This window comes from Artemia sp. Qi Xiang Cuo, chromosome 7 (genome assembly GCF_049724085.1).
Source record: "Artemia sp. Qi Xiang Cuo chromosome 7, ASM4972408v1, whole genome shotgun sequence".
Lineage (NCBI taxonomy): Eukaryota > Metazoa > Arthropoda > Branchiopoda > Anostraca > Artemiidae > Artemia > Artemia sp. Qi Xiang Cuo.
The window spans coordinates 79,045,741-79,062,167 of NC_142800.1; the positions used below are offsets into that span (position 1 = coordinate 79,045,741).

The 16,427-nt window shown below is 36.1% G+C and overlaps 2 protein-coding genes across 4 annotated transcripts in view; one reads left to right on the plus strand and one right to left on the minus strand.

Moving 5' to 3' along the window:
* Positions 1–16,427, plus strand: part of mv (lysosomal-trafficking regulator mauve) — a 329,493-nt gene that overhangs the window by 71,446 nt on the left and 241,620 nt on the right. The gene's annotated exons all lie outside the window — the stretch shown is intronic.
* Positions 1,475–9,227, minus strand: LOC148950731 (uncharacterized). The gene is made up of 2 exons (XM_089091731.1): positions 9,158–9,227; positions 1,475–2,591 (listed from the first exon to the last, which is right to left on the minus strand). The coding sequence occupies exons 1-2, from the start codon at positions 9,169–9,171 to the stop codon at positions 1,760–1,762; spliced, it is 846 nt and encodes a 281-aa protein (XP_088947857.1). The 5' UTR covers positions 9,172–9,227; the 3' UTR covers positions 1,475–1,759.

Consider the following 16,427-nt stretch of genomic DNA (forward strand, 5'->3'; position numbering starts at 1 on the left):
GAATACTAATATTCTTTTTATTTCGTCGGTGAGGTCTGATTTCAATCCATTAACCGCTTGTCATATCGTTTGGAATACCCTACCTGAGTCAGCTCAAGAATGTCACTCGTTTGATTTTTCCAAAAGAATCTTAAGAAATTTTTTAATGTCTTTACGATTTGATTTTATTAAGTTTTTTATTTTTTATTTGCCTTTTTTTTTACTTTTTTTGTATTATTACCAGTATTAATGGGACATATGACACTGACCCGGGTTAGAATTTTTTGTTGTGAGGAGTGTTTGACTTGTGGGCAGACATCTCTCGTGGCTTGGTTTCAAATATGCTTTAATATGCAAATAACTTTAATTCGCACGGTAGTCCTCTGCCTAGATTGTGTGTGTTTTTTTTTTTTTTTTTTTTGTTTTTTTTTTTTTTTTTTTTTTTTAAGGTTGATGGTCGTATATATTTTTTTTCTTTTCTTGTGTTGAGTTTCTTAAAGTTGGGAATCCTTGTAAATTCTTTTTTTTTGTATTAATTTTGTCCCCTATATGTCATTGCTACTGGCTTGATAAGACCCCCCCCCCTTAAAAAACGTTTGTCACTATCCTTCATAAGATGATTACGAAATTTTATGGTTTTGTGGATAGAAGGCTCGATTACCCTCTCCCTATTTAAAAATTCAGCAATTTGTAATGCTAATAGTTTTCAATAGATAACTTCAAATCAGGCACCTGAACAGAAGAAAGGGGGCTTGGGGCCTTTGTACCCAATCTCTTGAAATCTCAAGACTTCTGCAATGTCTCCTAGAATTTTTTTTGCTCTCCAAACGTTTGACTATCTTTGGCAATATAGTTTTGACGTTACCCACTTGAAACACAATCCTGTTCATGTGAGTGCACCGAACTTAATAAACGTTTTTGGGCCAAAAGTTGACTCTTCTGATGTATAAATTGTGTAAAAAAAGTTTGTTTTTAGAGTCTCGATTATTATCACCGAGAATCGCTCTTTACTTACAATCCGTTATAACAAATGGCCTGTTTCTTGACTTGACTACTTACTGCCGCCTTTGACGCTAGTCTTGAAAAAAATCCTAATTTTCTTGTAGAATGATTGAAACTATTTTTAAAAAGTCTAACCCTGACTTGCCGGGGAGACTTCTGCTAGGAGGTCATCCTAGACCCGGCAACCGATTGTCGGAGAATAATGTACGACAATGCGAAACATCTATAAAAAAAGATTTGACCGCATTTCAAAATGTTGCGATGGCGTAGGTAAGTAACGAAACGGTGCAGGATAACCAATCTAACTGACCAACCAACCGCCAACTATTCCTCGTGAGAATGCTAAAAACCTCTACTAGGAATCGGCAGGTGTCCTCACTTATTTCCGGTTGTCTATAGTGTTATTTTGCTCATTCTCTTTCATGCATCCTCTCCTGGGAAAATAATGTGAGGCAACGGTATCACGTAAATCAAATTCTGGCCGTGTCTTAATTGTTGTGGTTTCTGTTATGCTGAGATTCATTTACTTCTTTACTGAACAAAACAGAGTAAAAACAATTTAATTATTCAACCGCTATTGAGATTTGCCATTGCTGACTTAGTTTTTAATTCACTGGGAACCACTAATTAGTCCAACTCGGATTATGTTTGTGGATTCATACTGTAAGCATCTCACTAATGTTTTGTTTACACAATCTCAGGAATTGTCCTTTACTTAAAAAAGACACTTTTGACACTGATTTTACTTGCAAAATTGCTCAATAAGGGTCTTCTGTTATCAGTTTCTGTAACTCCTCTTCCACACTTGAATTTCATTTGTAAAAACGTCTATAACTTGTTGGAGTACTTTTTGTGCCTCACTCGTTCGAACTCGGGCATCTGGGATTTGGGGCAGCTTCATATAAGTCTCTGCTAAGAATGCCACTGTTGCTGTTATAGCTAAAAGTGGAAATAACCACTCATACCATTTCAGACTACTAGGTTTGGATACTGTTGGTGGCATATAAACGTCATATCGTCTATCACTTGCCTGTGGCTTAGTGTCTGAGAGCAAGTCTCTTATATCATGTAAAATTTCACGGAACTCGTTCAACTTATATGGGTCTTCATATTTTATACTATGGCTATCGAAGTCGGTGTCATACTTCAAATATTTACGTTTCTTTTTCGACGATTGACGTGAGGAAGATGACGAAGTTGTGTAGTAATCCTTTTGTCTTCGTCTTTTGACTGAGTCATAAGGTGTAAAAGTTTCGAAGTAGTAATTAGGCTCGTAACGATAGGAAGGGGCTTTTGTTGGATTATAAAATGACGACGAGTCATATTTATAAGATGATGAACGTTCCGGATGCATTTCATATTGATAATCCCAGTTTCTTTTCTGCCGCTTTGTGATTGGCCTCTCTAGTTGAGATTTTATTTTGGTGTAATAGTAAACTGGCTCTTTGGCTGGTTTGATAGCCTGGGCCTGAGAGTATTTGGCCAGTTTTCTTGTTCTTGGGGCTATGACAGTGGCACGAAAACCGAGTATAAGTACTGCTAAGAACCCAAGGATAATTAGAGCCACTGTTTCTTTTGGTACTTCCTCTCTTCCAAGTTGAATAACATCCCTAGAAGAAATAAATTATAAAATTTGCGGTTTTAATTTTTCTCATAGATAGTACGGGCTTTTATTTTCAAGGTTCTGTATTCAAAGCCCAAATATTTTGATTATTTCTGGGGGGGGGGGAGGAAGCACCGCTGAATTCCCAAGATCTATACGTTTTTTAACACCAGAAAACGGGGGGGGGGGGTTGAAGGGAGACATCGCTGAATTCCCAAGCTCTTTATGTTTTTTTAACACCAGAAAATGACGTTTTAAGTTCAAAGATGTTTCTATATGCAAAAAACCTCAATTTCTTTCTTAGAAACTCTATGTAAAGTAACATAAGAAGGTTGAGCATTTGGGAGTGTATTCGGTTTTTTTTTCAGAAGAAGGGCCCTGTTTTTTCCTAGCTATGTTTTTTTAACACCAGAAAATGACGTTTTAAGTTCAAAGATGTTTCTATATGCAAAAAACCTCAATTTCTTTCTTAGAAACTCTATGTAAAGTAACATAAGAAGGTTGAGCATTTGGGAGTGTATTCGGTTTTTTTTTCAGAAGAAGGGCCCTGTTTTTTCCTAGCTATGTTTTTTTAACACCAGAAAATGACGTTTTAAGTTCAAAGATGTTTCTATATGCAAAAAACCTCAATTTCTTTCTTAGAAACTCTATGTAAAGTAACATAAGAAGGTTGAGCATTTGGGAGTGTATTCGTTTTTTTTAAGAAGAAGGGCCCTGTTTTTTCCTAGCATAGGTGCACAGAGACCTAGCCCTATGGGAAACAGGATGTTTTTTCCAGGGAAAGGGTGGGGGATATTTTATATACCTGCAGGTTGAGCTCCTTTTAGGTTATAAATATGCAGACTACAACACCCATACAGTTTCTATTCTTTGAAGCGCTGGCTACCACCTCACTTAGAAACCACCCTGCCTTACAAACCCCCTCGCTTGTCTTGAATAGTGCAAATTCAGTTTTAGTGATTGTATCATATGTAGAACATGAAAATGCAAGAGTGATTTAGATGGTTCTATTCGCACCAATGATCAGCGGATACACTTTATGTTTTAACTCTAAAAGCATGTCGTCTGTGAAAAGAAAGGGCTTGGCTTAGAAACTACAGAAGTGAATAGGATGGCATCAAACAACTGACCCTTTCTTGTGGACATACATAATACTGGCTCAATGTTGGGGTGGGATGGCACAGCTATTAGAACGATATATTCTGTTTGCTTCTGGCATCGTGTAAGAATTCTGAGTAATCCAAATCAAGCTAATTTCCACTGTCGGATGGAACGCATTTATGCGTTCAATGCGAGGAAGGCAGTAGCCTTCCTCGCATTCAGGGTTAAACTAGGAATGCTATTAGAAACGGACACAAATTAGATAGTAAAAACCAGTTTTTGTTTTCAAGCGGAAGTAGAGAGTGACAGTTAAACATAGAAGTACGAGAAATGATTATATGTACAAGGGAGGGGGCAGTTCCCCCCAAGTAATTTGGAGAAAAGCTCCGGGGAGGGGGGGTGCTCTCTCCTCAGTCCCCTGCTCTTTAAGCTAAAGTTGGTCTTCTTATCCCAATTCTTTAAGAACGACTGCTCAAACACAAGAGCTGTTGACTTAGTATAAAAAGCCAAAAATTTTTTTAAAGCAATAAAAAAAACGGTAGCATAAAGAACAGGGGGCTGAGGAAGAGACAGTCCTCCTTATGCGAACTAGCTTTGGGTTATTTTAAGTCCTAATGTCGCTCTTTCTTTTCATTTGGAAAAAAAACTTTTTTTTTTATATTTAATTTACTAATGGGCACCAAGTGACTCTGTTTAGCTTTGACATAGTTTCAGCAATTCTGAAATTACTCAAGAAACATGCGATATAAAAAAAAGGAACTAGACCGCTTTTGCAAGTATTTTAACGGTGTGCTATGGATTAGTAAAGTTAGTTTTTTTGTTCAAATCAATGTACAAATTTGGTTTTTGGTGTTGACTTGTAGGATAAGGTCTAAGCTACATTCTTTGCCATAGTGGACGATGATCTATTACCAGGGGATGTTCAAAAATTTTGAATAAAAGCTAGTTTATTTTTGGATAAAATAGGGTTGAATGGTGGACCAGGGGAAAAGTTAGTCAAAGAAGTTAAGCACGTCTTTGATAATTCGGAATAACTGCTTGTTGCTAGCAAATGTGTGTCAATTGATGCTGTGATGTACTACAAATATAAATCATATAGAGAATGGTCGTCATAAAACCCAACCAGGTGTAAGTAACCCTAAAAATAATTAAAATGCGAATAAATGTTTAACCTAATACCCTACCTTCCCCAAATGGTATACGGGTTTCATTTTGAGTAGGTATAATGTGAAAGTCGTATCCTATGTGAGATGCATCAAAGAATCATGAGTTCCAAAAGGGATTTATCCACCCTAAAGTTTAGAAAATAAAGTAGTACGAAAATAACTTAACCGAACGAAAAAGATTTTTTTTTTTAATACACAAAGAAATTGTTACTGAACGTTAATGGCTGTTCTTCACGGTAGAAGACAATAAACTTGTAACAATGTAACATAACCAGAAGACAAATATTTCTTCGATACAGAATGAAAATCATGGTTGCAGCAGTAGCTACAACCTAGTAAAGAGCGAACCACAGCCCATAGTAACCAAAGGTTGGAAAATGGCTAAAAAAAACTGTCTAGTGATAAAAAAATCGCTATCTGACATTGAATCAGCTTTGTCGAGCACTGAATCAGCAAACATCTATGGTGATTTCGAAAAAGAGCCTCGAATCCATTGAAAATGGCGTCAGATCGAAATAAAAAGTGCACCATTGGAATGAGCATTGTCGAAGACCTTGAGTAGGGCAATTACAGTCCTCCACCTTGAACAGCAAGGAAAATCTATTTTTTTTGCATGTGTATCATGTGTCCTTTTTTTCTTTTTTTTACACCAGGGCTAGAGATTGACCAGAACATCATAGAGAGATGTATAATGCCTCATTTGAACGGAAATTAAATTTGCTAGTGTCTTTTGTAAGCGACCGAAACGGTCACTCTCTAGTGACCCTCCCAAAATTTCCAATCAAAATTTTGAGATAACCATTTTATTCAACATAGTTCAAAGGTCCACTATCTATGGTTTGGGTGATGATATGACCCTCCCTAGTACCAGGGAAAGGGCTGTACGCTGTGTTGGAATCGACCGTATCGATATCACGCGTATCGGTATATGCGTATTGTTATTGGGCGTATTGGAATCGCAGGTATCTTAGACAGATTTCTAATAGCTTATATAGAATATATTGCTCATATCTACGCCCTTCTTATAAATTCCACTACCAGCAAGTTCCAAGTGGCACTAAAACGGCATTTTTGGTGCCATGTCTGAAGTGAAAAAGCTGAGGCTAGTGGCTTACCAGAACTTTTTGGAGTTACGTTTAATGGCTCATTCGAAAGGTATTGCTCATACCTACGTTAATTTTGTTTATCAATTCTCCCATCCATAAGTGTGATGTAGCACTAAAACAGCACTTTAATTATCTTTTCTTAAGTAGAAAAGCTCGGAAGTGTAAAACGATATCGTCATTGTAACAATTATGGTCCAAAACTCTTAACTGGAAGTTTAAAAGAACACCTCCCGTATGTTCCTCCTCCAAACCCCTTTATTAATGCACGCATTTAAGGTACAAACGCCAATATATCAAATTACATTATTAGAGGCGTGGTTCTGTTAGTACGGCTTTGGAATCTACTAAATAAAACTGACCCGTTTCTGTGGATGCTTGAATTATGCAGGCTTGTCTTAGTTTTGACAACATTTTTAGAGAAACTAAATTTCACCTGGGGGGACTGGGGTCTGGGGGAAAACTGAGGTCTGGGAGGGGCAGTTGCCCCCTCTGCCCCATAGCAAGTTACGCCCCTGATCCCGACCCGTCGCCACTTAGTGGTTGGAGAAATGTATGCTTGTGGCTCTGGAACTACTTAAAGTTGTATATTAAACGTATTACTCATTATTATGCCTACTTATTCAAACTATTTACTTGACAATTCCACCGTAATATTCTCTCCATACGTAAGATTGTGCATCCAAAGAGGAAGAAAGACAAATGAAAACAGTTCTCTAGGAGAATTCAGGTAATTCTTCCCAAATTTTTTGAAATGAATACAAACTTAGTTTATAATACTATTTATCGTACGTACACAAGAAATGATCGTTTTTGAAATTTCCATTCATTTCTAACAAATGAGTGGCTTTTCTATATAGGGACAGGTCAAATAACTCCCTAAGTTTAAAGGCACATTTCTGATGAGCTAGCAAAATTTTCCACAAGCATGTAGATATACAAAACTGTCCGCTTATTTAACCTTTTTTCTCGAAGCTGCTCGCCTAGAGCTACTTTCTTAAGTGCTACTAAATTCAATAAAAAAAAAGAGAATTAAATATCTATATCTTCTTAAAAAAAAATACGAAAAGAAAACGACATTATGTTTTGATGTTTCTTTCCACTCTAAACTTATTTTTTCCTTCAATTCTCGAACCGCTTCATCGTTCAGCTTCTTAATAAGGGTTGAGGTGTCTTATCTCCCCTATATTTGAGATGATTAGAAATTATACAAAAGTATAAGTTTTCAACTGAAGCTAAGCAGCAACATTAAAACTTAAAACGAACAGAAATTATTCCGTATAAATAAAAAAGACCATGGCAGTTCTGTTTCTAAATTAAATTTTAATCAAAAAACGAACAAAGATTAATTAAAAAAAAAAAAATATTGGGAAGTAAAGAGCGAAGTTGAAACTTAAAGCGAACAAAAATTATTATTTCCCAGCTTATCTAATATATATAAATAAAGCTAGTGCAAATAAATCAACTGGTGATATTTCCCTATGTCTGTAGGATTACAGAAAACTAGCGCTTTACTGAAAATACAAAACAATATAGGAGTTTTGGTACTGTAAATGTAAACCATTTAAGGACACTTAACAGTATAAAAGTAAAGTATTTTTAGATTATTGCTTAATTTTTTTTCGTTTAATTTGGCATCACTTCTGCATAATGAGCTTAGTTTAATGATTGACTTTCGTTTTGGATCTGAAAAGGACATTTCATGATTTTTTATTTTTTATTTTGACAAGTTTGAAGTGAAGGAATCTTGTTAATATTAAGACTACAGACTCGCTTTAGAATTTGTTTCACAACTTGAAATTCTCCGTTTTTTTAGAGAGAAATTACTGGATTTCCAGAGTTCGAATTACGGTTGGTACGTTCTACTTATTGAGTAATACTAGGTGAAACCATAGTGTTACCTGATAAATCAACCAAATATTTTGGGTGCTGTTTAATGACTTTAAATATAATATTTTTATGCCTAAGTTTTTGAGGTAATTTTAATTGTATACTGAAAGTTACTGATATAACTGCTCATGCAATACTATAAAAAGCGTTAAAGATTAGTTTGTTGTTGTGGGGCTGCGTATTTATTTTTGACTCCTAAATCAATATTCTTCTTTTTTATTCTTGGCTTTTATGTTTTCAGTAAAGTGCTAGTGTTCTCTAATCCTACAAACAGAAGGAAATATCACCAATCGATTTATTTGTACTAGTTTTATTGATATGTTAAATAAGCTGGGAAGTAATAATTTTGTTCGTTGTAAGTTTCAACTTCGCTCTTTACTTCCCTTGGAAGAACTTTGCTTTTTTAATTTAGGTTAATATTACTAAATGTTATTCGCTATTCTTCACAATAACAATATTAAAGGTAAAGGTTCATGAAAAGAATAGTATACATGCTTTATAAGGAATTTTATTCCACAAACCTTTTCTTTTTCCTTTTTTAATGTGAAGATTTTCTTTTTTCCAATTAGTTAATATCTTCTTTGGGTATTAATAATGTTTGGTTTGAGGCAAGTATCCTTAAATCAATCCAAAAAGTACTTTGAACGAATTCATTAAGTTCTTGAGATTGTTTCCGGGGGGAGGATAGGCCTGAAGAACCCCTTCCCTTGCATATGTTTCTGTTTTGAGCTTTATTGCTTAAAAAAAAAGACGTCCCGAAACAAATATACTGTTAAGCACAAGTGGGTAATATTTTTCTCAAGTTTCATATCTCCATCATAAATGATGATGTGCCGCTAATCCTGGTAATATACTCGCAATTTGTGTTGTGATCCTGAATATGTTTAAATCATTCTAAATGACTAAACTTCTTGCCTTGACTATACTGCTTTTACTAAAGTCTGTGTGAGGTTAAATATATAAAAAAAAAACATAAGAAAGAAAAAAATGAGTTTTTGCGAATTAGGGGAAGCTTCCTGAAAGTTTTTTTGCAGGTAGACCCCCTCCCTTCTAGGAGATTCTTGGTTCTTTAATCTATATCTATATGCCTATCTCTAATTAATGCTTGTTTCTGAGGTTTTCTGTTTCATTCACTAATCATTTATTAGAAAATTGCGCCCTCTCTTAAGAAGTTACTTATTAAAATGCATGGGAAAAGGTATGAGTAAATCATTAGTTTTATATAGTTTGTAAATCCAATTAGTTTTACGACCCTGTTAAATTGCACAAATAAGCTTAGAAATAATTTGCGGTATGATTTAATAATTACTAACCGATTTAAATCCATTTATTTTTTCGATTCCGTAAAATAATGCACCTGATATCCATATTCATTCAAGATCCCTAATTAAACTGAACGTGGAAAGAAAGGCTTGCAAAATTGTGTGGGAAACTCTTACGGTAAATATGACAGTTGTTAATTATGCTAAATGCTTGACGCTCTGGTAAACACCACAAATAAGTTGAAAAACCACAGGTGAACACAGAATGGTAAGTTGTGATGACTCATTTTCGCCTTTTGGTAAGGGAGTACCTGGTTCAACTTTGCTTTTTCACCCTTGCCCAGGGCTGACATGGAAAATTTACCAATATTCCATGATTTACGTATGAAAATTCCCAAGGTCTGAAACGAGTCTCAAAATATTACATAATAATGGTCTTTATATTTTTAGAGCGATGTTTAATATGTAAACTTTTTTCAATATCCCAAGCTCAGGATTGAATCCAATATATAATCTTTGGTTCTCTTCACTTTCTACAGATATAATATGTAGCTCTTCACTTTTCTTTGAAAAACTTCTTTTGTGGAACAAAATTCTTTAAATTAGTTTCTGTTCGTTTTTAATCGACAAAGTCATTTTCATTGGGTAAGAAAAGAATATTTTAATCTTTTTGGTTTTCAAACAGTTCTTGGTAACGAACTGTGTTTCACTAAGGAGTGACTCCGCTAAATAGCAACGGAAACTCTGACAGACATAATTTTGATATCAATAAATATATCAAAAGAATTGGTTTTTATGCTTATTCTGAATATAGATGATTCAGTAAGTTTAGTTTTACCCATCAAAAGCTACAAACATGAGAAAACTTGCCAGATTTTTTTAAAAGGGGGAAAAAATCCCCCCAAAAGTCAAAGAATCAATGTAAATCGCACCGTCAGATCCATCGTATCAGAGAACTCTACTATAGAGGTTTCAAAATCTTATCTGCAAAAATGTGGAATTTTGTATTTTTTTGCCAGAATAAAGATCATAGATACGTCTTTTTTTTTCAGGGTTGATCGTATCATACCAATGGCTTTAGAATACCGTGAGAGGACTCATTCGAAAGAAAATAAACGTTATATTGCCCTTTATAAGTAACCAAAAAGATTGGAAGGGTATCTTGCCCGTTCCTATGGCCTTTTTTTCCCAATGTCGCCCAAATAAAATTTTGAGATAGCCGTTTTGTTCAGCATAATTGAAAGGTCCAATAACTATGCCTTTGGGGAGAAAATGACCCCAAAGCACTTGGGGAAATGTCTGTAAGTTATGAAATTTGCCCATTGTTTACGTATAGTATTTGTTACTGGGGAGTTTATAGACTTTTCTGGGGGGGGGAGAGGGGATTCTCAACGGGGATAATTTTCTGGGGAGGGGGAGGGTTGCTGGGGATGTACTTTCCAGTGGAAATTTAACACTGGGGGAATTTGCCAAAATTCCTATTTGATTTTTTTTTTATTTGCCTTGCTTTCTTTTTTGAGGACTACATGTGAAGATGTTCTGGGAGAATTGTCCGGGGAAAATTTTCAGCAGATTAGAATCGTCGGAAGGATTTTTCCATGGGTGGGGGGTGGGGGGTTATCAGCAAAAGAAACTTTGCATTTTATTTCTGCGGATTTTCAGCAGGAGGAACTTTTATGGGGGTGGGGGATTTCTGGGAAAAATTTTCCACAGAAATTATATCCCACAAAGCAAGCCCTTTAAGTTTCAATTTCATACTCCAAGCCGTTCCTAAAATATTGCTGATGCGCCTTTTTGACAACCTGCATACTCACAGTGTGTTTTGATTTAGTTCAACTTCCCTCTCTATGTTCCCTGAAATTTTCCCCTTCATACCCTTAGCCTTGCTTTAAGTAGTAGTCACAGTAGTAGTAGTAGTAGTAGTAGTAGTAGTAGGAGTATTAGTGTTAGGAGTAATAGTAGTAGTAGTAGTAGCAGTAATAGTATGCACATGTTGCCTTTTGGTCAGTTGAAAATCCTCTACTAATGCCTTGGAAGTTTCAACTTCATACTCTAGCCGTTCATAAGGTATTGCTGATACGCCCTTTGGACCACATGTATGCGCATAGTGTGTTTTTAATTTGTTTCAACTTCCCCCTCAGTATTTCCTGAAATTTTCACCTTAATACCCTTAGCTTTAATAGTAGTCAAAATGAAAGAAATAGTAGTTATAGTGGCGTGCACAAATACCCTTTTCGTCAATTGATCATCCCCCTCATTATTCCCTGAAATTTCGAACTTAATACCCTAAGCTATTCCCGACAGAGCAGTTCCGTATGGGGGGAAGGGGGGACGTCCCCTCCCAATATTTTAGGTCACTCGGTAAAAAAAAAAGCTGGTAAAATTCCTTGTTCGGTTCAATAAAGACCACGAAAATAGTGACATGTCATCTACAGAAATTTCGAACTTGGTCGGTAAACGGAGCAGTTTTACCGACTCCTACCGTGAATTTACAGATGGTGCCATGTTTGGTTAAATAAACATAATTAAAATAGTGACATGATATGTACTGAAAACTGAATCTCGGCTGGTAAATTTAGTGTTTTTACCGACTCGCGCAGTGACTTTACGTATTGTATTCGAAAGTCACATTATGTTAATTTTTGACAAAAACAGTCGGTATAAATGACCAGCCAGTCGGTAAAATCTCTTGCTCCCCCCCCCCCAAACATTTTGGCTAGTAAAGACCCTGATTTCTGAGATACGCCCTTTTGACAACCTATTTGCAGAGGGTTTGTCTTGATTTAGTTCAACTTTCCCCTTAATATTTCCTGAAACTAGCACCTTCATATCCTTTGTCTGAGTCTTAGTAACAGTACTAGCAGTAATAGTATGCTCATATTACCTTTCAAACTCGCCACTCCTAACCGAAGCACTGGTCCCCTCTTGAGTACGTGCCTTTTCTGGTACAGTGATTCGTTTCATACTACTACTACTACTAACAACTCACTGCAGCAGCAAGCCGCCTGAGGTCAACACAGCTACGCACGATCTTCTTCCATTTCAATCTATTGAAACCCTTCCTCTTTGCGCCTTCCCAAGAAGTTCCTATTTCTTTCGTCATGCCCTACGACATCCTCCCGCTCAATTTGGAGACAACCTGCTTTTCGTTTGACCCTAGACTGTTGACTGAAAAGGACGATATTTGGCGATCTGTCAAACTTTATCCGCTGAACATGTTCTAGCAATCCCACCCTTTTTTTTTCATTATAGCCCAAGAACACAGGGTTCCTGTGTTTTTTCCTAAACACAAAACCTTATTTTTCCTAAGTTTACTGTTTGTGATACAATCAATCAGTTGGGTACCCAAAACAATTCGTTGGCAATTTATCTGGGAAACATCTAGCAAATCCTCCTCGTCTTTCTGAGCACCCACGCTTCAGAACTATGCTTGACCACTGTCTTCACTATAGCTTCCAAAACTCAAATCTTGGTTCGTAGACTTATTTTCATATTCAAACTTTTTTCACCTCTGAAAAATGCCCTGGGCCTTGGCTATTCTACTTTTAACATCTTTACTGCACCCACTGTCTTCACTACTAATTCGATCGATCTTCTCGTTACCCAATGTGATTAGTGATAAGTGATTTAGGCTTCTTAGCATTAATTTCTAACCCATCCTTGCACCCTGAACTCTCAAAACCTTTAAAAGTTCATTCATTTTACTCACGTTTATATCTAAGATGCTTAAATCATCAGCATAATCTAGGTGTTAGGGAGTTTCACTTCCCTAATGGATTTTGTGTCCTCCCGTTGACTTTTCTATGCTCCTTAGGACAAAGTTTATCAAAATGATCCATACGAATTGGCATAGAACCCTGCTTAACACCTAATTTAATACCTAATCAGTAACCAACCTCATTTCCTACCTCAATTTTCATTTTCATTTCATACCTACTAATCTCAATCATTTTAATGTATATATTTGGTAGCCTATACTATACAAGGATAGGACCTTCGCAAAAGCTCCTGTATCAGTTATCAGCTGAATCAAACGCTTGGTCTTAATCTATAAAACTGAGGACTACTAAAGGGGTTTGATGACTCAGGCACTTTTCCGTTATTAATCTAAGCGTGAAAATTTGGTAGACTCATCCTCTCCTCTTTACAGCATCTGTGACTCTAAAAAGTATCATCAGAATTAGTAGTTTGCTTCCTACAGAAACCAAGCTAATGCCTCTACAATTACTATAATCACTCTTATCACCTTTTTTATACATGGGTTTAATTAAAGTTTTGCTTAAAATCGCTAGGCACTTTACCTTTTTCAAAAGTCATATCCACAATCTTCAGTAATTTATCTTTTACTTCATAACCAGCATATTTAAAAACCCATTTACCACACTATGAGCTATTTTGGCTTTATTATTTTTGTCCTTTTAGCACTGCCTCTAATTCTTCTTCACAAAATAAATCTTTCTTACATCCTAAGCGCTATAAACTTTTTCATTCTGTTCTATATCTCATTGCGTAACTCTATCATCTTTTAGCAGATTCTCAAAATCTTCTGCGCATCTCTCTTTAACTCCTTCCTTATCATTAATTGCAGCCCCGTGCCTATCTTTAACTGGGACTAGTCAAGACTATTCCTTCTTAATTTATTAACACCCCAGTACAATATTTTAATATCATGTCATCTCGCTGCATCTTCCACATCTTCAGCAGTTTTAGCCATTGCCTCTTCTTCACACTTCCTTAATTCATATTTTAACGCGTTCTCCAATTTCTTTTTCGTTCCTTTTATTTTCGCATGATTTATCATTCAAATAATTCTTGTACAAGCCCTTCTTCGTCCCTCTTAAGAATAAAGTATTTTCTCTAATTTTCATAGCTGTTTTTTTCAACTTTCCTACAAAACACAGTCAGCGACTTTGCAAACTATTTTCCTAAAATTATTCCATCCATCTCCTACATTGTTAGATTTTAGACTCTCCAGTTTATTATTCAATTGTTCCTGGAATGTTTCTCTCAAATTATCATCCTGGAGTTTACCAACATCATTGCTTTCTAAGAGGTAGTAACCCCTTCCTAACTTTCAGCTTTAAATTAACTTTATACACTACTAGATGGTAATTCTTAATTCTAACATCAGTAGCAGCACTCCTATGTACCATAATGTATTGTATCGATCTTGGGAAAGTGCTATATTGAAAGCGCTTGGGAAATTATATTCTTCAATTGTCATTATTCTATTCTTTTTTTTTTATCTGGGTGTCTTCCAATTCTGAAGCCTAAAGATCTCAGATCTATCAGGACTTATTATTTTAAATTTTCTCAGTACCATCTGTGCCTCCCTCTGTGGATCCAGAACCAGCGTCTAATATCGCGATTTGGCCTCCCTGATTTACGGGAAAAAGTGACTGTGCTTGCGGGAAAGCTGTCGGAATCTGCAGGTCTCGCTGCGCACCATGATTTACGTCGTTTTATTTAAATAACTGTTAATAACTGTTAAGTGTGCAAATTTGCTTTTTTGTTTTTGGTGCACTCCACTTCTTTTTGTTCATAGTGGGTAATAAATAAATAATTATTATTATTGTTATTATTAATATAACATACTCAATAAGGTTAGCTGTCTTGCCATCATATTTGACTTGTGGGCCATCTTATGACCAAATACTGTATTGGTAATAACTACATTGTTATGCCTACAATACAGCAGCAGCAGTTTGTAACCATTACTGTTTTCCTTTCCTACACCAAATTTACCTGGGCTAAGCTACATTTTTACAGACCTTTTGCGTTTAAATCCCCTAATGATAATACCATATTTCTACATGTGATCCGGTCTAGTTATTCCTGCAGCTGTAAGTAAAATTCATCTGAGTCGCTACTATCTCCATCAGTCGGTTCTACAGGGCCATACACTTCTATGACTGATACCCTGCACATTTTAATCGTAAAATCAGCAATTAGCAGTCTATTGTTAATACCTTCCCAACCTAAACAAGACTTGGCAGCTTTCTTATTCATCATGAACCCTGCTCCCTGTCTATTCAGCCTATCCTTCCTGCCTGACTAAATAAATTACATATCACCTAATTTCATGTTTCCTATTCCTGGGATAGGAGTTCCTGAAATTCCTAATTAGTCCAGTTCGAAGTTTCTGGATTCGTCAGTCAAAAATATCGATACAATAGTTGTTCCTTAACTTTTTAACATTCTAAAGTTGTAATTTTTGAAGCGCTTTATCCGTCTTAGAACCGGACAGCAAGAGGTCCATGTTACCTCCAATATAAATGTAGCCTTGGTACATTCCTGGGCTCATCTTGGGCGCAACAGGGTTTTCCATTTTTGGCGATGCTGTCAGCAAGAGTCCAAATCTATCACAAGTAATCTCAAGCCTATTAGTTCCTACTCATTATATAATCATGTCTACAAATATTAGGCCACTACGGGGAGACAACACATAATAGATAACATAGCCAGGAAGAGGTTTTATCACCTCCCCCCCCAAAAAACCCCACCATAACATACCTAACCCACAAGAATTATTCCTTTATCAGAATCCAGTGCATATGCTGTGTCGTTTCCTAGGCTGTAATTTCCTCGAGGGGCACCACTCCTCAAGGTCACCCTGCAGGGCTATTAGCAGTGACGGTTTTGGTTAGACAATCTTTCGAAAGGTCCAGACTGATGCCACTATGAGGCCAGGCAAGCTGGATTCCCTGTCGGGAATTGGAACGTAGAAAAGAGCTAATAACGGAGCGGAGACCCCAAACCATCTCACAACGTCGGAACAGCTCCAACCTTTTATGCCCAGCCTATCCTCGTCAGGGCATTCGCCAAGGATGCTGGAATTTGTAGTTGAATCGCATTCAAGGATTATTATTTACCTGCACATGACCGACTTTTCGGTACTAACGGAATTATTGGAAAAGAAAACCGACCATAATTGGTTAAAATAGCTGTCTTATTTCCGCCTATCAAATAGGGCGGCACAAACGGATTAAAATGGTAAAAATATATAGAAGTTAAAGGCTTTTGTGGTTTTGAAAACGCTGAAGGTAAACAAAGATTTATTATTTATTGAACACTGATTAATTAAAGTCATAAAAGGAAGTTATGCATGAGAAGATTAACTTGAATGATTTGAATGAATTATCAGATTTTTTTTTATTCAGAATAAGAATGAAATATGTGCATAAAGAGCATGAGATATAATGCCATTGTTTAATGCTTTTACATGTTTTAGTGTTTTTGTTACAAATTTGGGATGGGCTATAGCTCATAAAGTATTTTCGATGGACTAAGACCAATGACGTAATTTTATCAATATCGCGAG